The sequence below is a fragment of the Excalfactoria chinensis genome, chromosome 20 (genome assembly GCF_039878825.1).
Source record: "Excalfactoria chinensis isolate bCotChi1 chromosome 20, bCotChi1.hap2, whole genome shotgun sequence".
Classification (NCBI taxonomy): domain Eukaryota; kingdom Metazoa; phylum Chordata; class Aves; order Galliformes; family Phasianidae; genus Excalfactoria; species Excalfactoria chinensis.
Genome location: NC_092844.1, coordinates 3,540,189 through 3,565,855, shown reverse-complemented (window position 1 = coordinate 3,565,855; position 25,667 = coordinate 3,540,189). Strand labels below are relative to the sequence as shown.

The 25,667-nt window shown below is 47.1% G+C and overlaps 1 protein-coding gene across 1 annotated transcript; it reads right to left on the bottom strand.

Moving 5' to 3' along the window:
• Positions 1-11,796: 11,796 nt before the first annotated feature.
• Positions 11,797-23,780, bottom strand: ENO1 (enolase 1). The gene is made up of 12 exons (XM_072354252.1): positions 23,706-23,780; positions 20,695-20,788; positions 19,583-19,678; positions 17,281-17,339; positions 16,437-16,506; positions 16,110-16,243; positions 15,729-15,951; positions 14,158-14,355; positions 13,765-13,966; positions 13,267-13,375; positions 12,764-12,822; positions 11,797-12,260 (listed from the first exon to the last, which is right to left on the bottom strand). Exons 2-12 carry the CDS (start codon positions 20,777-20,779, stop codon positions 12,191-12,193), a joined length of 1,305 nt encoding a protein of 434 aa, XP_072210353.1. The 5' UTR covers positions 20,780-20,788; positions 23,706-23,780; the 3' UTR covers positions 11,797-12,190.
• Positions 23,781-25,667: the final 1,887 nt, after the last annotated feature.

The window sequence follows — 25,667 nt, the reverse complement described above, 5'->3', positions numbered from 1 at the left end:
ACCCGTGACCCGGCAGGAGGACGGGACCAATCGCGGGAGTGGATGGAAGTGATTTAAAAGAATAGGGGGAAGGCGGGGAGGGGGGGGGGAGCCGGGCCGGGCAAAGCGGTGCCGGGCGGAGCGGCACAAAGCCGGCACGTCCCCGCTGTGCAGGCCGGGCCTCGCCTCGCGGGCCGCAGGAGATCGAGGCCGTTGATGTGATTGCCTTCAGCGGAGGAAAGTGTCTGTACTGAGGGGAAAGGCACGCAACGAGATCTGCACGTGAGGGGGATTTAGCTCGTCATCCCGGGCAAACAGGACAAACCTCCCCCTGCTGTAACTTCAGGGACACGGAGCTGGTTGTGTTCTAATCACTCATTGAGATAAGCGCCTAAAAATGCACACATCAGTTCAATGTCTGACACAGCCATTTTGGAGGCTGCACTTTAGCTGTCCTTGATAGAGGCTGATTCCATCTCTATTTTCTCTGCTAATTCCAGTTTCACGTTCCTCCATCTCTGGGTGTACGCCTTCAGAGCTGGACAGACTGACACAGCGGCAGCTTTGCCTTCAGCTCTGCAGACACCATCTCTGTGATGGCAAAGATCCCCCACAGCGGCCCCTCCTCCCCCTCCCCGACCTGCAGGTGATCATTTGGATGATAGATGTTGTTGTTGTTCAACAAAAATAAGCACATTTTGAGGGGGGGGGGAATTTCCTCTTCTGTTGTGTAACTAACATCTGTGTCCTCCTGAAATCCTCGCAGGCAGCTGAAGTGCGGGAGCAGGTGATTATTCACAGCCAGTTACAGCAGGCAGCCCCACATCCTCATAGCACGCACAACTGATCCAATTATAAGTTTGCTTCTTAGCCAGAGGATCGGTGCAGGAATAGCACTTGGAGAGTTTTCTTTGGCAAAGACGCAGCCCTCCCTGTGGACAATAATAAACAAAGCCACAGACCTTGTCCTGTCATCTTCTACCAGCTAAAGGTGGCACAAGGTTTTAGTCAACAAGGAAGATCCAAATGCTGCAGAGAGATCATTGTCTCCCTATCTGGTGGCTGCAGACTTGCACGGTTCACATCCGTCTGGAGAGAGATTGATGGTGAAATTAGCAGGCATATCCTACATGTGAAATACTTTAAACACGTATGGATTGTCTATGGGAGATCCTAGCAGGTCTCTAACAAGGCATTTTCTGACATCCTTGCAACGTTTGGTATGTCTATCCCCTGGCACTGCTGGGAGGTACAGAAGTGCTGATGCAGAGAAAGGCTAATTGGCTAAATCCACACAGAGACTTCAATTCCAACATTCTACATAAGGTACCTACACCAAAAAATGTTAATCCTCAAAATCCTGTTCCTCACCCCTGGATATTTCTAAAGATCTGATGCAGCACCATTTCTGCCCCTGAGTACGTCGGATCCAAAGCGCTTCTGCAGCCAGCTGGAAATGCAGGCAAGGTCACAGCACCACCCCATTGGCATTCCCAGCTCCACGGGGGCTGCCAGCTCCTTCAGCCTCTCAATACACAGCTCTGCTCTGCCCGTCCTTCGGCACCCATTGAGGTAAAGATGCAGTAGGAACCACAATATGTTATTGTTACGTTATGGAAAACTCCTGCTGAGTTTTGTCTGTTACTTATCCGTGTTCCTAAACACGCATCTTCTTCATTAGGGGGGAAAGAAAAACCATAAAGAGCCAGTGGCAAAATCCCACTTTGTGAAGGGACAGAAAGCGGGCAGCGATGCAAAAGGAAAATCGCTTTCAGACAAAATAAGTCATTCAGTGCATGAAGAGTTGAAGTGTTTCATGACAATTTTGCTGCCAAATCCAGATAACATTCACGTGGGTGGAGAAAAGTACCTGTAGTGCAGCCAGCAAACCTGAGAATCACTCTGGAAGGGAATAAATACATTTACATAATAAAGCGTTTCGGGGTTGATGGGAGTGATGCAAGAACTCTCACCCTGGGCAGAGGAGGATCCTGCACGCAACTTCTGTCCCCTTTCAGATGCTGATCTATTTCCTGCCTATGCATAAAACTTTCTTGACACTTCCCTTTTACTGTCAGCGTATTGCAGAGAGCATGAACTTATCTGTTCAGTCAGTAGCCGTGGAGGTTTATTACATGGATAATTGACTTAGTTCTGGCCCGGGTTGTTTTTTCTTTGCAGTTTTAGATTACATTTCTTCCCTCCTCCCTTTGCAAGCCTTTGTATCTATTAGAGCTGCCATCCATCCCTCAGCGTATGCGTTATATTTAACTTCTTTAAGTGTCTCCTTACAACTGTGTTCTAACGCGGCTCTCTTTTGTTTTAAAGTGTTACCGAATGGAACAAAAATCAGTGAGAAAAATACCTGACGAGGAGCCATCGAATGAAAATCCACAAGCAGCAGCTCAGCCCAACCAGCCAAAAGCAGAGACAGGGAGAGATTTTTTATGCCACAGTCATGAAATTCCAAACCGGTCTTGACCATGACAGATGAGCCAGGTTCCAACCTCAGCAATGCAGTAAAAACTCAGCTCTAATGAAACAGGCAAATGTCAATACAGAGATTAGCTGGGAAGATAATATTCCGAGAGGCTTTTACAGCTGACCTAACTCCACTCACAAACAGGATTATATTCTTTCTTTCCCTTTATTGTAATATCTGAAAACCTGCCTTTAAAATGAAAGCCATTCGCTGCGGGGCTTGTTTCTGTTTTGTGTTGCTTACGGTAGGAATCTCAGCAATTGCACATCTCATTTTCACTCCTATTACTGGGCAACTTTTTGGACGTCTCTTACTGCTTTAAAGACAATGCTCTGAGTGGGCAGGAACCCCTCCCGGGCACGGTTATCTCTATATACAACCAGCTGTATGGGTTGCAGTGAAAGCAAAAGTAACGTCAATGAGATTTGCATCAATTTGAGCACATTCCCACACATTCGAGCGTGCAGAAAATTATAGCGGCTCAAAGGAATCGGTTTAAAAGAACGGTGTGATTTGTTAGTCTGACACAGGTTGTGATGGTGCATCTCTGCAATTGTGCTACATCAGGCTCCCACATCAGCTCCGTGCTCCTTCTCACAGGGCCCGCTCTGTGTCTCAGCACGAGGCTCAGTCCCTGTAACCCTGCTGTGAGGTTTGGGATGAGCTGACAGCACACACGGCTCTGAAATGTCTATTTTTAAGTATTCTGAAACATCTCTAGAAACGTTAAGTGTTATAAATTAGTTTCCTCGGGGAAATACATACATATATATATATATTTCTTTTTATCTTTTAAAGGTTTTCCATTTCCCTGACTCAGACCATTTCCTGGTGGGTTCTGCATAATGAATATTAGCAGAGGTTGGCTTACCACAGTGTCTGGTGAGACTCATTTATCAAAGCCCAGGATGTGCGCCACGCAAAGGGGGGAAAAAAAGAAAAAATCCCATTGAAAATGAACAAAAAAAAATTCAGCCCTAACAATCTCTCATTTCTGTATCCTTGGGTATGTTCCAGTGCACGCAGCGAGGAGGCAAAATGGCCATCTGCAGAACATGGGATGTATCTATAGAGAGATTTGTACACCTTGAAAGTCACCGGGGCCGAAGCTGCGAGTGAATAATGGCACTGAGCAGGATTAATTGCATCACCCCTCGGGGCACACTGCTGTGTCCTCTGCAAACCAGGGCATGGCCACAGGGCAAGCCACGCAGCCATTAGTTTCATTACAAAACCTGGTAAATAAAGAAAATATAACAAATTGACTTTGCACATCAATAAGGTTCCAAACTGGAAGCAGTCCTTTCAGAGTACTGCTTTTCTGGAGTGTGTTTTTGTGGTGTGTTAATGCTTCTTTTTACCTCCAAGCACCCCAGCCTTGTGTGTGAGGCAGCTGAGCATGTGCACGTACCCAAACACATGGGCACATTCGTTTAGATCTGCTCCCATGGCCACATGCAGGAAGGACAGAAGCATCCCATCCTCTTCCTGTGAGCAGAACAGTGCCCATTTTGCACAAGGTCACCACAAGCAGATGGGGAGCACAGGGAGATTTGGTGCTGGCAGCTCCATGCCCAGAGCAGGGCAGCACAACAGCCAGCTCCTCCTCGCTGCCTGCTGCACCCAAGGCTTGCTGTTTGCTCCAAGGTTCACTCCAATGTTTTCAAGCCATCCTCTACTGCTAATGTGGAACACCTCATCCATGCACTTACTGCATTTCCACTATAGATTCACTGCTTATCCGTTAGTGCAGAAAGTAGTCAATGGATTTACAAGCTTCTCTTCTTGTCCTCAGCGACCGACTTCACTTTAAACCGTTACAAATGGACAAAGTGCACGAGGCAGAGAGAGATGGATTGATTTCAGATCTGCCTTTTTGTCCTTCCCTCTGCAAATGTGCTCCTCCAGGAGGAGGGTTCTGGCTCTTGCCTTCCCATTGTAGCTGCTCTTTCCCTGGCGTTGCAGGGATGTTACCTTTGATGATACATTTCAATATAGTTTTCTAAAGGGAGAGAAAAAATAGCGATGGAAATGGAAAAATTTCCATTTCAAGCACCGTTTCTGCTGCCACCACCTCCTTTTTCCCTTCGGCACTTGATGTCTTCAAAGCGCTGCACAAAACCAAGTGAGGAATTCTGCCCACCTCTGCAATGAGTTGTCCATCCCCGGGGCAGTTGGGCCATTGAGAGACAACTCAACCCCAGGTACCAGCACAGCTCCACAGCCCAGAGCCCAGGGGCCACTGTTACCCACCTGGGGAGGCACAGCCTTGTTCTTCAGCTCAAACAAGAGGATTTAGGTCTTGTTAATTAGGAGAGAAGTTGCCTAACAGCAGGGTCTGCCTATGGCCATACACGGCTGCACACACCTAGAAAAACCTGCTTTCCAGATGCTGATGTGACAATGGGCTTTTTGGCTCTCGATTCAGGCATTATTTGTTATTATGGTAGGAGAGAAAGAGGCTACAGAGCACAAAACCCATGGGCTGGGACTTGGCTGAGGAACCACAGCAAAAGGGACTGATCAGCTTTGCAACAGAAGGGCAGGACAGCAGCCTGGGAGCTTTTCTTCCTCAGCTTTTGTTTGCTTCACTAACAGAAATAAACAGTAAAAAACTGTGGAGACAGGAGGGCAGCCTGGAACCTGCCTCTGCAGCAGCCCTGCAGCTCTGTTCTGATTAGTGAGCAGGACTTAGCAGGGATTACCCTCCAAAGTATTGCCTTAGGAGCTTCAGCATACCCTGCTTTGTTCAGGTATCTATTTGATTTTGCGTGTCACTCACAATGGGAGGACTCCAGTCACAGTGAGAGGGAAGCAAAAAGACAACACAGATGTCTCAACCTGCGTTTTGGTTTTAATAGCTGCCCAGCTCGCTGAATTAGCAGTGTCAGCCCTCTTGTTTGTCAGCGCTGGATGCCTGCTAAATGCAATATATATTATTCAAGAACCTTCTGCAAAATTTCAGGGAGTGAGGACAAGCACGTACGATGAGACAGAGATAATGTCCACAGCAACCAGCCAAGGCACATTGGCATCTTGATGTATGGAGTTCTCAGTGCCCTTTGCTTTGACTAATGCAGCTGCTACAGGACATCAGTGCCTCGGCCAGGCATTCTGCAGCTGGTGGGCCAGGATGACTCCTCAGCTTAAAACACATCATGAACTGTTCGCAATGAGCACAGACTCAACAACAAAGGTGCACATTTACACACTGGTTTCACAAGGGTGAGGTGGTCAGGCAGCTCACGATGCACACAAGATGCTAACTCCTGTCTCCCTGTGCGCACACAGACCTCACTGGGTCACCCTGAAAGTGAGACATTCAGCAACAAAACATCAGCAAAGAAAATGTTTTGTCTGGCAGGAAGTGTTTGGTTTCCTTCTAAGTTTGTTTTGAAAGCTTTCCCGAGGAGTTTTCAAAAGCAACATCTCTTGTAAACAAAGAGAGGGCAAGTGTTTTGTTCTCAGAACGCTGACACAAAACACAGCATCGTGGAAGTAACACTTGGAGTTCAAATCATTTTTGCCAAGTCTGTAAGCAGTTCCAGGTGGGCAGCAGCCAGCTTTGCCATCACTGCTGCCAGCAGGAGCAGAGCTGGCTGAAGGGATGCTCTGGGCAGGGAAGGAAACACTGCTGGTGAAAAATCCCCTCTGTGCAGCACAGAGCAATGCTTGCTGGGACAGCCATCTGTGCAAAGCAAGCACAGAGAGCACCTCTGCTGCTTGCAGAACACCCCAACTGGGGCGATGCTCTGGGTCACTGCCAGAGGGAATGCTGTACTCCACCACAAGACTTCTTTTCTTCAAGTATTCTTTGCACAACCGGGATGACCTTACGCACCTCGTTGCACTGAGAACTACAAGGGCAGTGGCTGGGCTGCAAGGATGGGCAAGGGGAGGGCAGCATGCTTGCTACAGGCACCGCTGTCAGCAAGGTGTCATTTTGCCTGGGCTTCATCCCAGCTCTTTGTTTGGCAGGACTGGTTTGTGTTGCTTTTCTCCCCTGTAACTTAAGCCTGTAACTGCCAACCTAGATGATTAAAAGAGCTTTTCTAAACAGAGCTAAGCTTGTGCACTGTATGAGAGACAGTTGATTTTTCCCACACGCACAGTTCAAACATCAGGATGGCACAAGGAGGTGATCTGGAGCTGGTGGTTTTCTTCCTAACAGCTCCCACCTGCTCAGAGAGGAATGCTGTAGCAGCAAGGCTTCTGGCATTCCACTCTCACACCCACCCGCTGCTCCTATCTACAAGGAAATCATCTCACTCAACAATACAAAGAGAGCAGTAATAAACGCTTTGCAAGGGAGTGGTGGGACTACACTGGCGCCTGGCACGGCTTTTAAACCAACTGTGAAAGGGAGCACGAGGCTGCAGCAGGCGAGCAGGGCTGGCCACTGCCTGCACAGATCTGCTCCCTGCATCCACCACAAACCCCTGCAGCACAAACAGCAGCAGGAGAGCAAAGCATCCTTCACACAGGCTGTTGAGCTCCCATTTTACATGCTCCTGCTGCTCACCATGCTGCAGCTACTCCTGCAGCTGCTGGCTGAGGGCGCTGACACACGTTTTTAAGGCTGCAGATGCAGCCAGCAAGTTCCTTTCAAAGAAACGTTGCTCATCCCAAAAGGCACCGCACCAAGCTGGGGAGTCAAAGCAGGGCAGGCCAAGATCCCTTTCTAGGGATGCAGCAGGGCATGGCATGGGCAGCACTCAGCACAGGCTCCCCTGGGATGCTTGCACTGCAGCTGGGCACACAGAGTGAGACAGAGACATCATTGTGGGGGGATGCTGGGGAGCATCCTGCCAGGTGCAAGCAGGAGGTGAAAAAACACTTGTCTGTGCTTGAGGCAATAAAATCAGAGCAAGTCTCAGGATTCAACTGAGCCAAGCAGCTCCTGCGGGGAGCAGAATCAATCGGCTGTTCAATTACAGTTTTATTTCTTTTGAAAATCAATGGTCTGGGAAGAAAATCTCACATTTTTGAATAGCAAAAAAAAAAAGGACATAAGGGCAGCAGGGATGGAGTGTTGGCACTGAGCAGTCCAGGACATCACCATGACCTGCACTGTGTTCTGAACACATATAAGACCAAGTCCCTGCTCTAGGGACAGAGCTGTCCCTGCAGGATGGCAGCTGGATAGTCAGCAGCCAGCAGGAGTTCCACCAGAAGCAATTATGTGATTCATAGGCAAAATTACATGCAAAACAGGAGTGGGAAACAAGAAAAATCAGAAAACCAGAGGAGCAGAAAACATGCCTTGCCCTGACAGCTTCAGTTTCTGAATGATGTGCTGACTCCCCACCAGGGGCTAATGCCTTGGGAGACAGCCTTGACGCATTCAGCTTCCCATCAATTAGAGCAGGAGGGCATCCTTCCCTTCTGTCCAGAACAAGCTCTCTGCTTCAGGGCCAGTACAGGAGCTGGAACTCATGATACTGGAGGGAAATGATTAATAAGAGCTAGGCAGTTACCTCTGTGAACCTAGAAATAGAACCAGTGGGTAATGGGAGATCTTTCCCACTCCAGCTCTTTGCATCACTCCATTATGTATCCCGTTACCTGAATAGCTCCCTAAAGTGCCACCTGCCTCTCCCCTCTGCTCATCAGTCATCTCTTCTGCCTGCTTCTCGCTGCAGATCTGCTTTTGAGGCTGCCTGCTATTCTCAGAATAGCCTCCCAGTCCATGTTTGCTAAGCTGACGCCTCCTCCTCCTCCTCCAAAGAGTGCCAGCCCTGCAAATTATTACAGTAATAAAGACACTGGCTGTGCTACATTTGCACTCTGTTATAAAGAACAGCCTTTCGAGCAGGAGCTCTGTGGGGACAGCACAGAGCAGCGAGGAGCTATGCAGCAGGACTGAGCCCTGATTAAGGAGCAGTCACAGCTTTCCTCCTCTCCAGCACTGCAGGTTTAGGTTTTGATTTCCTGCCATCAAATCATGCTCCCTGTTCACTTATTCCCCTCACTCCAAACACACACACACACACACAAAATTGCCAATCATTCACATTCCTCTAACACACTTTACATTCTTATCTACAAACCACAGTCCTGTGTTCCAGCACTTTGCTATTCTGGTCTCTTTTCTTCCTTCAGAAGTAACTGCTTTCAATGCTATAGCCTCATTAGGTGGAGTCTGAATTGCCTGCAGCTGGAAGCACCTTGCTGATCTGGCCCAAATACTCTCTGTGATTTAACTTGAAAGCTTTATATAGCTCTGGTCTGATGGGACAGGGCAAGCACAGTCTTTGACATTGTGGGATCATGTTGCTAGTGCAGAAAGGAGGATACAGCTCAACAGCATCTGACTTCATGGTTTCTGACATTAGAATCCAAGCAATGTTCTCCTAACCTTGCCCTTCTACATGTGAATTCCTAATGTTTTTTCCCCAAGACAAAACATTTGTTAATTGCACCTATATCAGCTCCCTATCTTAACAGATAACAAAGTGTGAATGATAATTAATACCCAGACTGTGATCCCAGTGTGGTTAATCAATACGAGTCTCTTTTGACAGAGCTGGGACCAACCTCAACAGAGGAACATTCCAGCTCTGGGGACTCACTCCTTCTCCTCCAGATTTCTATAACTGCACACAAGTACGAAAGACCAGCCAGTGCTTGTGTGCATTATCTCATCACAGCTGTACTGCCAGGCAGGGTTTTGTCACCTCACAGCAGCTGCTGAGCTGCTTTCCTAACTGTAATTTCTGGCTTTCTGTTGCTTTATGAAGAGAACACCTCCAGGTATAAACGCTGAGGCCAGGTAAGGTGGGCTGGGAATTGAGAATCCACTTTCAGGAGCAGCAGGTAAAAAACAACCACAGTTGCTGTTTCCTAACAGTTATGCTAAAAAGCTTTCTAAACCATTCTGCATATATTACAAGCTTGCCGCTTTGACAGAAGAAATAAAATCCCTTGATAGGATTTGTGTGTAATTAGCTGGTATATTCATTTAACAGGTCTAATTCAGAGATCAGCTGTGTGTGAAAAGTGCACCAGGTTTTAAATCTGCATGGAGTGCAACCAGCTTAGACCAATGCCTCATGAAAGGACAATTTTGCACAGGAGGAAGCATTTACCATGGACTGAGCTGCAGCTGGTAAATTTGGTATTTATAGCAAAGCTCTTCTTAAGGGCTTGACAGAGGGGACAAATCTCATAAGGAGAGGCAGTTGCCAGCCATCCAACAAAGCAGCAATGTTGTCATTGCACCAGTTATTGTCTTTGCAGGGAGCTTTGTTGCAGCAGCCAGCTGTGCCTGCATTTGCTTTCAGAGCCCAGCTGCTGAGCTGGCTGCAGGGCCAGGGCAAGCCAAAGCCATGGCTGGGGATGGAATGTACTTCAGACCCCACAAGTACTGGTCTGCACTCACTTCATCAACACAGCTCCGGCTACAAACAAACACAGCCTGGAACACGGGAGCTCACAGAGGCTCTCCCTGCTGTCAAAGTGAGCAGGCGGTAGGGCTACAGGCCACACAGGCCCAGCTTTTATAGGGGCTACTTACACACCATTTTCCTCTCCCCATAGTTCTCCTTAAAGCAGAGATGCCAAGAACCCCTTTCTTTTCAAGGCATGTTTAGCATTCTCTGCAGCTTGCTGTTTCTCCAGTCTTCCTATCAAATGAGGTATTTCAGAAGTGCCAACAACAGATGAGTCTTTCTAATAAGAAAACATAGATCAATAGACACTACAGAAGCCAGCCCTTCCCATGAAGGGTCTCCTGTGTGCTAAACCCCATCACAGCCATTACTCATGCTAGCACAAGGCACAGCCAACATCCCTGGCAACTCACAGCTGCCCTTTTGACTCTGTGCTGGCAGGCCTGTACCCTCTTTCTCCCCATCCTCCAATGCAGATTTGTTTAGGGATGTTACAGTCCTCACAAGCCAATTGGTAGCACTGTATTCTTTATAGTGATTTCTGAAATCAAATCTATTTTCCCTAACCTAAATATGGAGATGTTTAAATCGAGGTTCTGATAGCCAGCACCCTGCAATACCAGGGGCATTAAATGTTTCCTCCTTACTGATTTAGATCTATACAAAGTATAAGATTATTTGCAACTAAATGAAGCACTGCAACACAGGCAATGGCCACAGTGGGGCACTGCTGTGCTCCTTACAACACTGATTTCCAGCTCGTGGGTGGCTTTGATTATTTGGAATTGAAGAGCAGTCACTGAAGTGAATCAGATTCATCTCTTCTTCATAAATCAGTCACTATGGAAAAGATCATAAGCCATAAGAATTAGCCCTCCCTCCACTTTTCCTGTCTACCTGGTAAGGTTTTAACACTCTAACTCCTCCCTGCTGAAGGCTCACCTAAACAGCACTGGTGGCACAGTCCGCAGATGAACAGGAATTCTTCATCCCCATCATTAGCACTGACTGGGAACAAGCTGTACTCTGCAGTCTCTCCTCCCAGTGAAGCAGCAGAGCTGTGACCTGAACAAAGCAAAGGCTTCTGGAAATGTGAGTATTAGCTCTTATGTCTCTTGTTTACAGCCATCTGTTTTCCAACAGCTGGGAAGCCCCTGAAGTCTTTTTCTTCCCATCCAGAACCATCCCCCACCCCGTGAAATACAGTACCTAGATGCTAATAGGGTAAAAATTAAGTGCAGCCATCACATCCATTCAATTATAACTTGTATCACAATGCTACTAATGAATATAAAACCAATTGCTATATTTAATTAAGGTTTTAATTCAATATGGCACCCCACTCTTACTGGGCTTTCTTGTGCTGTTGGATGAAAATCTTTACAAACTACACAACAATCTTCTAGAAACACTGTTTTAACTTATTTCATGTATAGCTTTTCCCCTCCCTTAACTCCCCCCCTTCTATATCCAGGAACAAGGGTTTGCTACAGTACTGCTCCACAATAAATTCACTTGCAATATTTCCAACTGTCAACTTCTTGCTACACGTCAAGGCTATCACTGATTTTCTTCACTACTGAAGAGATGAACAAGCAGACATCTGCAGCAGCCTATTGTAAATGTCAGTCACAGCACCTGCTAGGACACAGCTCACCTCTTGCTAAATTAAGAAGTCCTGAGCTTTCCTCTTCCCCTCCAGGATTATAATTGATCTCTTAGAAACCTACTCCTAGTCCTACTTGTACACAACTAAACACATCCTTAAGGCTACTTCTTGATTACAGACATACATTCAACTAATTGTCTATTGGTCACAAAGCAATTTAAATCCACCTCCCAGCCACAGTCCATCTCAGTCAGCACAGCAGCTTTAAACAGGACATATTTAATGGAAGGCATCCATTTTCCTCAGCCTCTTCCAAAACAACTCAAAGTCACACCTTGTTGGGTTGTTGGATGCTTTTATTTGTCACATGTAAAAACACTACTACTTCTGTTTGCAGGTACCTCTTACTGCATTGCAAGTCACAGCTCCAAACACTGAAGAACAGACAGGCAGAGAAGTGTTTATGCCCAGTGTTAAAAGGTCATGGTTCCAGAAGATGTTTACCACACAAAACCCCACTGAGACTGTTCTAAAAAGCAGCAGAGCATTACAAGTAACAGATCAGAGCTGGTGAGAACACTAGGTAAAGGAGTCAGCTAGGGGGAAGGGAGAGGACCTGCAAACTTTACTTTTTCCTTCAGCTGCCCTTATCTTTCTAATACAGGAAACTGTGATCTAAACAGGTGACTAGTGCTTTAAACCAGTACGGGGTGGTACGATCCAGACAGCTTAGTTGGTACGAGGGTTCCTGAAGTTTCTTCCAGCAAAACGGGCCTTGCTGCCAAGCTCCTCTTCAATTCTGATGGAAAGGCAACAAAATGCTGGTATGAGCAGTCAGTGTAGAGCTGCATTAGTACAGCTGCTAGCCTTACACTGAACTACCTGATCTGCCTATAGTGCCACCAAGGCTATAACAATTAAGTCATTAGTCAATTCCCTTCAAGTAACTTCAGAACTTACAAATACTCCACTACATTGGTTGCCATCTCCTACATAATCCTGCTCAAATCCTTCAAACTCCTGTCCAAGGGAAATGTCTCATGCAGACGACAATTTCTCAGAGATGTGATATCACAGGATGCTTTGTATAACATTCCTATTTTATCTCCACTTTGATAACTAATCCAACTCACCATTGAGCCAACCACCAACCCAGAAACATCTCTGCCAGTGTCGGTTTATGTACTTCTGCATCTCAGAAACTGAACAGTTTAAGAGCAAGCTGGACCCAAATGCATTAATAATGCAGATTCATTTTATGTCATGCCTAACTTGCAACCCTTTTCCCACTGTGAGTCTCACCTCAACAGCTGGTTGTACTTGGCTAGGCGCTCAGATCGGCAAGGGGCACCAGTTTTGATCTGAAAGGAAAACCAAAGTTCATCAGTAACTACAGCAGAAGGCCACAGAAGCAAATACAGAGTTATTCTATTCAGAGTTGTCACCACAGTGACAAGATTTCAGCATCAGGCTATGAATTCCTGTATACTTGATCAAGATAAAGCTTGGGAACAGAAACCAGTGTTCTTTCACTAACAGATTCACTGCCTGGAAATCCTGACACACCCAATGGAATTCACTTTCAGATCTTTTCTTCCCTTTACATTCCTGGTTAAAGGTGAGTTTACACAAGATAATATGTTCCAGTGTCACACTCCCATACAGCAGATGAGTTCCTGCTTCTATATACAGGAAGATCTTCATGCCTTAAGTCACAGAATACTCCATCTGCAATGCATCATGGCTTCATCATCACATTATCTTAACAGGCAAGAAGGCAAAATACAGCAGCTACAGACACAAACCTGACCAGTGCAGAGACCAACCACCAGATCAGCAATGAAGGTATCTTCTGTTTCTCCAGAGCGGTGACTCACCATCACACCCCAGCCATTGGACTGGGCAAGCTTGCAACTGGAAGAGATAAGCAGTGTCACATTATCCTCATCTGCATAGCAGCCTTTGCTCTGGTCAGACTGCCAAGCACCGGGTGTTCCCAGATTTGGCAAGGCAGGACTGCTCTTCAGTATATCTTAGGGCTAGAATCATGTGAAAGCTTAGTGTCACAGAGCTGCTTTCACACATGCTTACGCCTAGTGTCTAACATGCATATATGATAGGAAGGACGTGAAGGTACAGGTGTTTACTTGCCAGTATTCTCAGTTAACAATTATTCATCCCTTCACAAATGCCTTATCATCAGATTTCTATTCCACTAGACTTTGCTCAGCCCTCTCAGCTATTCAACCTCTTATGCAAAGCAGGATCCCTTACCCTAACATGGTAGAAAAGGGAGAACTTACGCTTGCAGAGACTCTGTCACAGAGCCAATCTGGTTGACCTTAAGCAGTAGGCAGTTGCAAGATTTCTCCTCCACAGCCTTGGCAATACGCTTCGGGTTGGTCACAGTCAGATCATCACCAACCACTTGGATGCCAACAGTAGCAGTGAAACTCTTCCAGGCAGCCCAGTCATCCTGATCAAAAGGGTCTTCAATGGACACCACTGCAGAGAAACAGAAGGAGCTTTAGGATACGAGCTGCTTTCAAACAAGTATTACCCACTACAGCTTCTAGGGAGCTCACTGCTTGCTCTGCTCTTGACCTGCACGTAAGGGAGGCCACATCTCAACTCTTCCTTCAGCAGTCATCCCCTACTATCTGCTACTAATATGGTCCTGGAACTTTCGAACTTACATGGGTAGTTCTTCACAAAGCCCTTGTACAGGTCAGCCAGCTGGTCAGGAGAAATGTATCTGCTAGGATCATCGGGGGATTTGAAGTCCAGGTCATACTTTCCATCACGGTAGAACTCTGAGGCAGCCACATCCATGCCAATGACAACCTTGTCAGTGTAGCCAGCCTTGGCAATAGCAGTCTTCAGCAACTCCAGAGCTGAAACATCGGAAGGTAACTGTGAGATACTGTTGGACACCTTAACTCAAAGCTGTTCTCTTCTAGCAGCACACTGACTTGGGCAAGAATTTCCATTACTCCCTGCAAAAAAGCCTGAAGGCCACACAGACAAGGATCTTCTGAAACAACTGGAACAGAATATTTCAATACTGGGCTCAGATTTTAATACCCCTGAGATAGCAATTGCTAATCTCTTCAGGCAGGGCTACAGTTTAAAGAGCTGAAGTCTAGATGATACTACATCTTTCAGCTTTATGAATATGGGCAGGAAGCAGTGACCATACTCAAATCCCCTTTAAGCCCCAGATCAGGTGCTGTTGCACATAAATACTGACGTGCAGTGCAATACACCTTTTCTTTGCATCTGCTTTTCTCCACTTGCACACAACTGGCTATCTAGCTCCTCAGTACAAGCCTCTACATACTACCCACTATGCTACTCTGCTTTAAGAAGAGCCCAAGCAGTGAAATCCAGTAGGTTCACAACCAGGAAGACTTCCAAGCATTCCCAACTCCAAGCCTAACAGTCAGGTCAGCCAAGCTATTTACAGTAGGAAGCTTACACAAAGTGTTTTTAAAGATACTAATGTTATACAAGCTGCAAGAGCAGCTGCTGCCAGCAACACAGATTCCTTGGACTGTAATAGCCATCCAAAGTCATCTTCATTGATGTCTGCTAGTGTACAGAACTAGTAAAAGCTTCATGCTCCTGCAGGACTCAAACGCATCCACTTCCAGTGCTGGCTCCTCACCTTCAAGTATCAGAAAAGGCAACTGCAGCTCAGAGGCCAACAATATAACTAGCAGCTTTAAGCCATGCCAGTGATTGAAGAGCTGTAGTACTGCCCTTTCTGGTGCACACTTTTTTGGTAGGAACAAGCATTTATTTGACTTCCCTAAGTCAGACTGCATCCCCACTTCCCTGAAGGCTTCTGAACTGAACTGTCTTGCTGTGGAGGCAGTGAATGCTTCAGCCTCACAATCTGACCTGAATGCAACCTCACTTATTAGTTACAGTTCAAACTGTTCTCCTTTGTCAGCAAGAAAAAACAACAATTCCACTAAACTGTGACTACTGACATTAGGAAACACAAGATACATCGATGTGCCCACATCACCCCTTTTCAAGTGCAAAGTCTGCTTCATTTCAGTACAGAACTGGTGAGGAAGGCACTCAGGTCAAAGCCATCCTGTCAAACAGCATGAACTTACTTCCAAGGGAGTAGCTCTGTGGTCCTATACTGGACCACATCCATACAAGATCTTACAGATCTTCAAAGCAGAAGCAGAACAAAGAAACAGCAGCAACTGGTGACCAGTTGGGTCTCTTCCCACGCTAAAGTCATTTTTACCTTCTTTATTTTCAAGGATATTGGGGGCAAAGCCACCCTCATCACCCACGTTGGTTGCATCCTTGCCATACTTCTCCTTGATAACATTCTTGAGATTGTGATAGACCTCTGCACCAATGCGCATCGCTTCCTTGAAGCTCTCAGCACCCACAGGGAGGATCATGAACTCTTGCATAGCCAGCTTGTTGCCAGCATGGGAGCCACCGTTGATGACATTGAAAGCCTTGAAATAATCCAAAGGAAAAGTCATTTAACATATTTCATTGTGAGCAGAAAACAGCAAGAGATACTCCGCTACCAAGATAATTTAACCTGAGACCAAATGACATTGCAAGCACCTGGTCAGATCACATCTCTAACGAGTGAGATAAGGAAACTTACAGGAACAGGCAGAATGACTTCAGGGTTTCCAGCAAGGTCAGCAATGTGGCGGTATAAGGGGACACCCTTCTCAGCAGCACCAGCTTTGCAAACAGCCAGAGATACACCCAAGATGGCATTGGCACCAAATTTAGCTGAAATACAAACAGATTGTTTACAGAAAAATGACATTTTCCTGAAGAGATTCACCAATATCAGCAGTCATGGTCTTGGTTAGGTAATACACAGCATAAGCCATTTACCTTACCAGAAACAATGTGCACTACATTAGACCTATATGACAGCCTTCATCTTTTCATGCCTCACTACGACACAAAGTCCACTTACATTTGTTCTCTGTTCCATCCATTTCCAGCATCAGTTTGTCTATCTTTTCTTGTTCCACCACATTGACTTTCTGCAGAGAGAAACAGGCAAAACACTGTGAGGAGCAACATGGCTCAGAGAACTCCCACCTACCCACTGCAGCTTTATTTCCCCGGCAGGCATCAGGAATTGCTTAAGCTCAACTACCAACAGTAACCTAGTTCTTATTGTTATCAAACAGCAGCATCTTCTGGTCACTTCCAACAGACCACAAAGGCTGAGCTAAGTTTGACAAATCAAAAGCTCCCTTTATTCTTCACATTCAGAGATATAAGGCCAGGCCCTCTGACCACCTAACTGTGGACACAGTTACACTACTATAAGCCTGACCTAGGGGAAAGCTACTGTTTGTGCCCTCTGCTTCCTTACTGCAAGCTCAAAGACAGCTGGCTTGCTCAGGTCACAAACCCATCTGTAACTCAGTACATACTGTTAGGAATTGCAGCTTCACTAAGAGTCCTTTAAGACTAACTTCCAAGTTAGCCTGGACAAAACCCAGCCACCATCACTGTGTCCTTCCCCTCGCAACCCCCCCATAATGCAGCCTCCATCTTCAACACACTCCACTGAGATCCCCAGGCACTGAAGTTGCACACTACTGGAGATTCTTTTGATTAAGTGTTAGAGATGCAATCATTAAGGGAAGCAATTACTGTAGGTCAGTTTTTTCTCATGCACTCCAATACACAGGCTAACATCCCCCAGGTAATACAGATCCTCTAATTGCCTATAGAGTGAAAACCCATCAGCCAAGATGCACTGGACTGGCATTAACTGATGTTAGCAGAAGACAGATTGCTCCTACCTTGCTAATCAGTGCAGGTGCAATTGTTTTATTGACGTGCTCAACAGCTTTTGAGACACCTGGAAAGAACAAGCAAATCAGACACCAGTCAACCACACTTGTTATGCAGGCATTAGTAGATGATCTCAATACCATCTCATGCTATTCAAATCCTGAGCTCACTGCTGAACACTTATAGACACCATCTCAACTGAATGGAAGTTGCATGAAGTATCATCTAGAAATGCCTGCTGCAACGTTAGTTTGCAAGACCATGCACTGGAGAAGTCTGTCCAAGTGACAAGGTTGCACTAAAAGCACATCCATTACCTGTGTGCATAATGCTGTCCCCAGGAACTCGTTAACATATTTAACAGCTCTGGATACACCTGACAGAAGCGAAATGGACAAGAGAATCAAGGAAGAGATGAAAGCTCACAGCCAAAGACAAAAATCAGTCATGCAAGAAAAAGCAAAGGTCACAGATAGGGAAACAGACCTACAGATCCCCAGGTGTCTGACACCAAGCAGTAGTCCAGAAACAAAAGGGTTCAGAGGGCAGAGGAAGTTGTGCAGCAGTCAGCCAGGCTGTGTTTTTGTTCTTCCCACCCTGGTTTGATACTGCAGAATCAACTGCAGACCCAAACCGAGTGGCCAAATATTTAGAACAGGTTTTAGAATAGCCTACTCCTACCCACTGGTAGAGGAAAGGTAGGAGTAGGGAAAATGAAAAACTTCCCCTGCAAGTTAAGCATGCAGCAGCTCAGGCATTTATTTTACTATTTGCCATCATTCTGTAACACTCCTGAAGCATCACCTTAGCACACGTATTTTACACTTGATACAACACCAAAGAAAATACAATGTCTGCACCCAGATGTAAGAATTTAAATGGGCTATTAACACAGCAAAAAAGAGCATGTAAACACAGCACCACTCTTTCTAGTCTTCGTGGACCACTGTTAGGTAAAACAAGAGCTCCAGTTTCAACTTGCTTCTTTCCCATAAGCACAGATCAGTTGCCAGCTACCAACATCAACCTAAGGAATGCTGTCATCCCTGCAGTGCATTTAAATACCCCCGGAAACCTACACTTCAGAACCCAATAAATGCTAATTCAGTGTACCCTGAACTGCATTCATTGCCTTTAAGATGGTTTTAAGTCCACAAATGTATATTACAGAACACCTTCCAGCTATCTATAACTCATCCCATTTGGTGAAGTGTTTTTAAACTCCTGTTACTTGCCAGGAGATACAAGACCCTGAGCTGTGACAGCCTGCTGAAGAAGCTCAGACTCTGCTGCCTAGTTATCTGCCCATGAAGAAGTGGCTACAGGATCAGGTTTAGCAGCTCTAAGCACACACACATTTAGCACACTGAGCTAAGTATGCATTTATATTGCTCAGGGAAAAGATGCCTTAAGTGGATAGCAGAACCTCTTCTGTTCTTTGGTATATTTAGTCATCTACAGTTTACTTTGCACTGTAGCAGTAGCCATCGTGGATCTTAAGCAGAAATTACCCACTTTGCCTGTTGGAGTCCTACTGTCCAAGTCCTAAGAGGAACTGAAGAATTGTTACTAGAATGTTTATTAATGTCCTGCTGGACACTGTTATTCATTTCCTTCTGTACTACTTTCTCCACCAGTCTGCTGACTGTTTAGTTGCTTTTCAGAATATCTTATCAGTCCACAGGCAACTAAAATATAGTAACTAAAACTTCAGTATTATGACTACCCACAGTGAAAGACAAAAGTCAAATGACTTTAGCTATGATGCTGCCTGAAATGGAAGCACTTCAGTGATTTCTCTTACACTGTTGCATGCTCCCCATTGCCAGCAGTTGGAATTCAGGACTTGGCATGCTGGGATCTAACGAGCCTTACAGTGCCAAAGTAGACATTTAACAACAGCTGTTTGACTTTTTTTTTCTTAATATGGGATCTGGTAACTAGCTGCACTGAAGCACTCTCTCTACCTTACACCAACATGTAAGGCATCAAAAAGTACAACTAAGTATGTCTCAGCATGCTGTACTACAGACATGCCCAGTCAGTTGGCACACCTGAGTCCCACATGCACTGCTGGAAGCAGCCACTCTGCTCAGGCTGCTGGGAAACCCTGTAGTTTGTGCCTTATCTTCACTCCAGTTGCACAGCCTATGAGCAGGCACTCACTTTCACTTCATTTCCATGCCTTATACAGGCTATGGGAGGCAGTAAAGGAGCCCAGGTTTCTTCTAATACAATCTAGTTTAACTCCAGCAGCAATGCTTCCATTGTAACAAACCAAGCCTAACAGACACCCATATTCAGGTTTACCTTTCCCCAAGTAGCGTGTCTTGTCATTGTCACGAAGCTCAAGAGCTTCATAGATTCCAGTTGAGGCACCACTGGGAACAGCAGCTCTGAACAGACCTGTTAGTAACAAAAAGAAACTGCCTTAGCACACCGAAAACCACCACCCACACATTCTCCCAACCTACGGCATGCTTTCACCCCTAGAGATAGGGGAGCTCATATCTAAATCAGATCTTACTGATCCGACATGAACTGTCTGCTCCATCAGTGTCACCCCACAGCAAGCTTTCACTTGCTCAGAGGAATATATATATATTTTCCTGTGTGAATTTCAAAGCTACCCATTCACCTTCCAGTACAGCAGCTTTATTCAGTGAGTCTACTTTTAAGGCCAGTCTAGTCACTGAGCTCTTAAGCTCTTGTGAGATGCGGCACATAAGACAATTCAGGGACCTGTTTTGCTCATCTGAGCTCTTCGGACTTTGTTCTTCCAATTAAGAGTGCTGAACTTCAAGAGCAAATTGGAGTCTGTTCAGCCTGTTCAAGATGCCAGCCTTCCATCTCCTGCCTTCCCCTTATCCCACTTAGGCAAAGAGCTTAGCAGGGGCAATCTCATTAAATGACTGCATTAATCTTTTGAGGCAAAAAGATCAGCTATTGAGTTAGTGTATTACAGCCATTGTATTTGCTCATTCCACTGAATCACACTGGTCTGTGTTTGTACAATGCCTTTGTCAGATCCTATCAAATACTGTATGAATAAATAACAGAAACCAAGGAAAAGTTATATAATAATTAGAAATATAAGGTGTTATATGTGAAAACTCAATTAGACAAGATGCTGGGTCCTGCCCGATTACATATGCAAAGAAAACCTCATCCAGGATTCAATTCCACAGCAGAAGATCTTCATTACAGAGCTTGAGAAGTTAAACAAGCTCAAGTGCAATCAAACAGACTTGCATGAACACAGGAAAACTAAATCCATTAGCAACTGCTTAGGGACAGGAAGAAGGTGTTAACTGAGTGGGCCAATGATATCCAAGTTAAGCTTAGGACAAGGGGAGGGAGGCACATGACACTGTTTGCATTAATACTTATGCAATATAGACAAACATCTACTAAGGACTCACCCTTGTTGGTGTAGAGGTCTACCTCAACAGTGGGATTTCCACGAGAATCAAAGATTTCACGGGCGTGGATCTTAAGGATGGACATCTTGAACACCTGACAAAAGAGCTGAGCATTAGTAATTCATAGCCAGCAGTGTCACCAACAGTCATAGGAACAGCTCAGAAACACTGCTTTGCACTGTAAGAAAGAAAACTTTAGCACTGGACTACAGCATTATACAAGGACAAGGGGAACCTCAGCCTAAGCAGGAGGAACCACCTAAAACCAGAAGTTTCTATGCTCGGCATATAGAAGCAGTCAGGTAATCCCAGTACAGGAAATTTCTGCAGCTAGTTAGAATTCTTTCTGCTAAAAGACTCGAGGGCAACAGCACTCAGTATGCACAGCAGCTGTCCAGAGCCCAATGGAACCTGACTTGAAATAGAAACAGACACCCACAGCTCTAACTAAGCACTAATAGTTACACCCTTTCTTAAAAGAAGTATCTACAGGAATAGCTTTTCCTCTTATAGGGAAGACAGACCACCATCACCTTTGAGAACTCTCTTCTGCCCCCATCTCACATCCCTAAACTTAAGAAAACTCCAGTAAGGAATGCCTTATGTAAGCTCAGATGGTACTTTAAGAATAATCAAGTCAGATGAATGCCTGTAAGCCATGGACCAGCACCAAGACGAGCTCATCTGCAGAGAAAGCTCAGCCTCAGAACCATCTGGAAGCCAGCTCCTGGCATGCCCATGTGGGTGGTAGCTCTGTATAGCAGAACGGTCACAAATCTCCCTGCAGTTACAGAGATGAGAGGCTCTCAGCAGTACTGCTGCTTGTACCAACACAGGAGGAAGGCAGCTTCACAACCTTTCATCCTCCACAGGGAAGTTTTTCTCCCCTGTGTTAAAAGACACAAGCAGACACTCAGTTTGTCCCCTTGGGATGAAGTGCCCTTCAAACTGCCTTGCCTCTGAGCAGCTGACTGTCCAAGGCAGCTCAGATATTTTAGATACCGTCTGCCTTACTGTAATACTCACACCCTGACAGATGATACGGCCATCCTAAGAAGCAGAGCAAGCTGGCTCCAACCGCCCTCCATGCTGTCAATACTTAACTTAAAACCAGTGAACATACAAGCTAGAGATAAATCCCTGCAACTTCCACATCTGGAGTCTCATCCATGCAGATTCTGCCACAAGCTCCAAGCAACCACTCAGGTGAACAATCCCCACTTATCTGAAAAAGGCTTTTGCAGCTTCTTCTGCTGGCACCCACAATGCCCTGCTTTCCTATTCACAACCAGATTTGCTACATAAGACACTCTGTTCTCTGAAAGCACAAGCAGCTCACAAGGAAGTTCTACTGCATTGCAGTTACTGCCTGTTCACAAAGGTGGTACTCCAGCAATACATGCTGCTCCCGCTGGTACCCCAGGTCTGACCTTACTCAAATGTCCTTGGAAATGACCTCCCCAATAGTCCCTCCCTCTTTTTTTTTAGAGGGAGGCATTTCACAGCACTGCACCATTCCAAGAATTCCCTGCCTTGTTTTTTTGCCTCATTTCCATGTACCCTCACTTACTTCTATATTCACTATATTTCCCACTGAGTTTTCCCCTGGTTCAGCTCACCACAAGCTATGGACAAGTGTTCTGCCCCCTCCCATGCAGTTAGATGGAGAGCCCACACACAGCCCTGCTGCAGGAAGGCTAACTGTACACAAGCTGGGACGGTTGTGCTGCCTCTCCAGACCTTTGTACTTTGTGACGGAGCTGGTCAAACACAGAGTGGTCATTTATGCACATATTGCCTTAAACCTTGTTTTGTAGTCTCATCTGCTGGCAAGGTCAGAGCCTCCCTTTGGTTTCCCAGGCCTTGCTGGGAGCAGCCATGTTGTTACCTTCTCCAAGGCCACATCGCAGCCAAGGCATCACTCCCTGTTCAAGTCCTATCAGTCACCATCTACTCCCCAATGCTGTACTGTGCACAGGGAAAGCAGGACTCCACAAACAGCACAGACTCCTCTAATTAAAGTTACAAATACGTGCAAGCTGCTACCAGTTTTATTAAGATTAATGCATGGAAGCTATGTTACAGCCACGTTTCTCTTCACAAGAAGTCAGTACGGAGAATAAAAACCAGCAGCAGTTTGGCCACAGAACCAGCCTAATTCATTTAGAGTGCTCATCACAGAGCTACCATGCAGTCAGCAGTGACACTTACACGCTTTAAGTCTGCAACTCTCATACCAGCACCCTGAAAACAAAAAACACAGCCTTACTGCTCATTAATCCCTGACCTCACTGCCTTCAATCCCTGTAACCGCTCTGCTCCACACGCCTGGAACATCCTGCTCTTACTCCTGCGTCCCACGTGCTGCTGGCTCAGCACTGCAGCCCGGTGTACGGCAATTGAGCACCGCGTGGCACGGAATGACTCAAAGGGCCACGAGCTGCTCATCAAGATGGAGGCCTGGAACTGCGCTGCTGTGCCGGCCTGCAATGCTTCCTGCCGGGCCCTGCCCCGTGACTCAGCCTCGTGTAACGGAACGGAGGCCAAAATCCTCTCGGCAGCCGCTTTTTCCGTACACGAATGCCCACAGATGGGCATCGCCTTGCGGGGGCCGCTCCCCAGAGCGCTGCCTGCAGATAACCGGGATTTAATAGACCTGAAACGCCCAGATTTCGGCGCTGACGTAAAACATTCAATATTTGACATGAAGCTGAAGGACACCCAGCGCTGCTAAGGGGGTGAAAGGTCCGAACGGCGACTCACCGTCCCAGATGAACTGTTTAATCATTAAGAGTCACGTTAAACGCCGCCCGACTCGCGCAGCGCCCCACACAGCCCAACGGTGCGGCCACGGGACCCGCAGGCCCCGGTCCGACCCGAGGGGAGCGGAGGGCACGCAGAGCCGGGGCAGGCAGCAGCTTCGCACCCAGCTCTCCCACAACTCAGCTCGGCCTACAGGCCGGGCCCACCACCCACCGCTACCGCCCCCCTCCCGGCCCAGCGTCTCTTACCGCTCCGCACCGCGCCCGGCTCAACGCTGACTGAGAAGGAGCTGCTGCGCTCGGACCAGCCTATACCCACCTCATGCAAATGAGTTGCCCGCCTCCCATCTCCTATTGGCCGACTCAGACACCTACTGCTTCTCTATTGGTCGGTTCTAACGCATGCTGATCTCCCATTGGTTGGCGCCGCCTCGCGCCAGCGGCGGTTCGGAAGGCGTGCGCTACGTGCCGAGGCGGCCTGCCGGGCTGTGCACACGGCGCGTGGAAAATCCCATTGGGGGGGGAGGCGCGTTCACGGCGGGCACGCGGGGGCGCGCGCGCTGAGCGGGGATGCAGCGGGGAGCGCGGTGCGTGCAAGGAATGGGGCTAAAAGGGGACGTTTATTTTGCTCGCAACGTATGCAAAACTCAAACCTTTAGCAAGGGCTCTGCTCGGTGCCGCAGCGTCCCCGAGATCACTGGCTCGGTGTAAAGGTAAAGATGCGTGCACAGGAGGGGATCCGGCCCAGCCCCCAGGCCCGGGCTGCAAGGAACAAAGGGCTCTGGCCGTGCACAAGGAACTGATGCCCCAAAGGCACGTGCTTGGGGACCAGTCAGTGCATCAGAACGGGGCCCAACAGCAAGCCCTGGCGTTAGGAATTTGCACAGAGAATATTGCACGCAGCAATACTGGCCAGGAAGGAAAAAACAAAAAACAACAACAAAAAAAAGCAACAAAAAAACAACTGGAGTCGAATGGCTGCAATACAGGCACATCTCGTTGCACACAGTGCTGGGTGCCGATGGGGCAGAGGGAGAGCAGCACACAGCCCTCATTCCTGGGCACCCACACAGCACTGCAAGACCCACCTGTGCTGCAAGGCCAGGTTGCACGCTGTGCTATACGGTGCATGCAGCTTGTTCCACTGCTTGCAAGGAGCTGATGGTTCCAACTAACAGGATGCTGGGGAGTGGAACCTTTGCAGGCCAGAACTTGTTCCCCAGCACAGTCATTAACCCAGCAGCTCTATGCAGAACAGGCTGCCTACCAGGGTGTGAGCTTTTGCTCTCTGCATGTGTTTCCTTAAGACTGAAGGATTCTCTCTTCCTTCCTCAGTGCACAGCTGAAGGGCAAGTGCTCCTCAGCTCAGCTCTGCTGGCCGGGCCCTATTTCCATAGGTCTCTTCCAACAAGCAGCCCCGTGCACCAGCAGCTTTGCAACAAGGCCTTCCTGAGTGCATCTCCCACCTGCAGCCCTTGGGGGCTCCGAGGAGCGGTTGCTGTAAAGGTAACGGCACTGCCCAACACTGCTTCTATTGCAGCTTTTGCATGGCTTCTCTGGTGTTCTCTTCCAGGCAATCCAAACCTCTTCTGACTTTCTACCTTCTCATCCCCCTCTGCTGTCATGCAGCCTCTGGGCGATGAAATGCTGCTGATTTTAGGCATGAGAATAACAAAATGACAGGAGGTGATGGACTGACATCTTAAAGCACAAAGCTTTGCTCTTCCATTTCTCCTCTGTCCTCATAGGGTTTAGGCAGACGGGCTGCTTGGTGCTCTGGGAATGGTCTCAACCTCCTGACCTCAAGCACTGCCCAGCTGTGCTGCTCAACCCAAGCAGGGTGATGCTACCAGAGCACCTTTCCCAGCAGCTACCCGTCAGAAGTTGAGATCTGAGGGTAAACTGGAAGCTTTTGGAGCAGCTGGATGTGAATTCCAAGCAACCTGAGCCCTGGTCTGGCCATCCTGCTGGTGGGCGAGTGGTCAGCTGCTGCTGGGAGGTGGTGGTTGGTGCTGAGTCAAGAGTGGGAACCAGCAGACTGTATGGGTGAAACAAATAACAGCTCCTTTGTTGTCTGAATGAGTGCACAGCTCTCATGCCAAAAGAAAAAAGGTTATCAAGCAGGCTTCTCTGCTGCAGAACAGGTATGACACAGACAGAGGATTTACATTTCCTTCTCAATGCTCTCCTGCCCTAAAAATCAACCAGGTT

Bases quoted from the DNA above. Each gene is read 5' to 3' on its own strand.
- ENO1 (XM_072354252.1), bottom strand. From the start codon at position 20,779: ATGTCCATCCTTAAGATCCACGCCCGTGAAATCTTTGATTCTCGTGGA. The intron at 15,952-16,109 runs GTAAGTTTCCTT...GATTATTTCAAG, and splicing joins AAGTCATTCTGCCTGTTCCT to GCTTTCAATGTCATCAACGG. The intron at 14,356-15,728 runs GTAAAAATGACT...CCGATGTTTCAG, and splicing joins TATCCTTGAAAATAAAGAAG to CTCTGGAGTTGCTGAAGACT.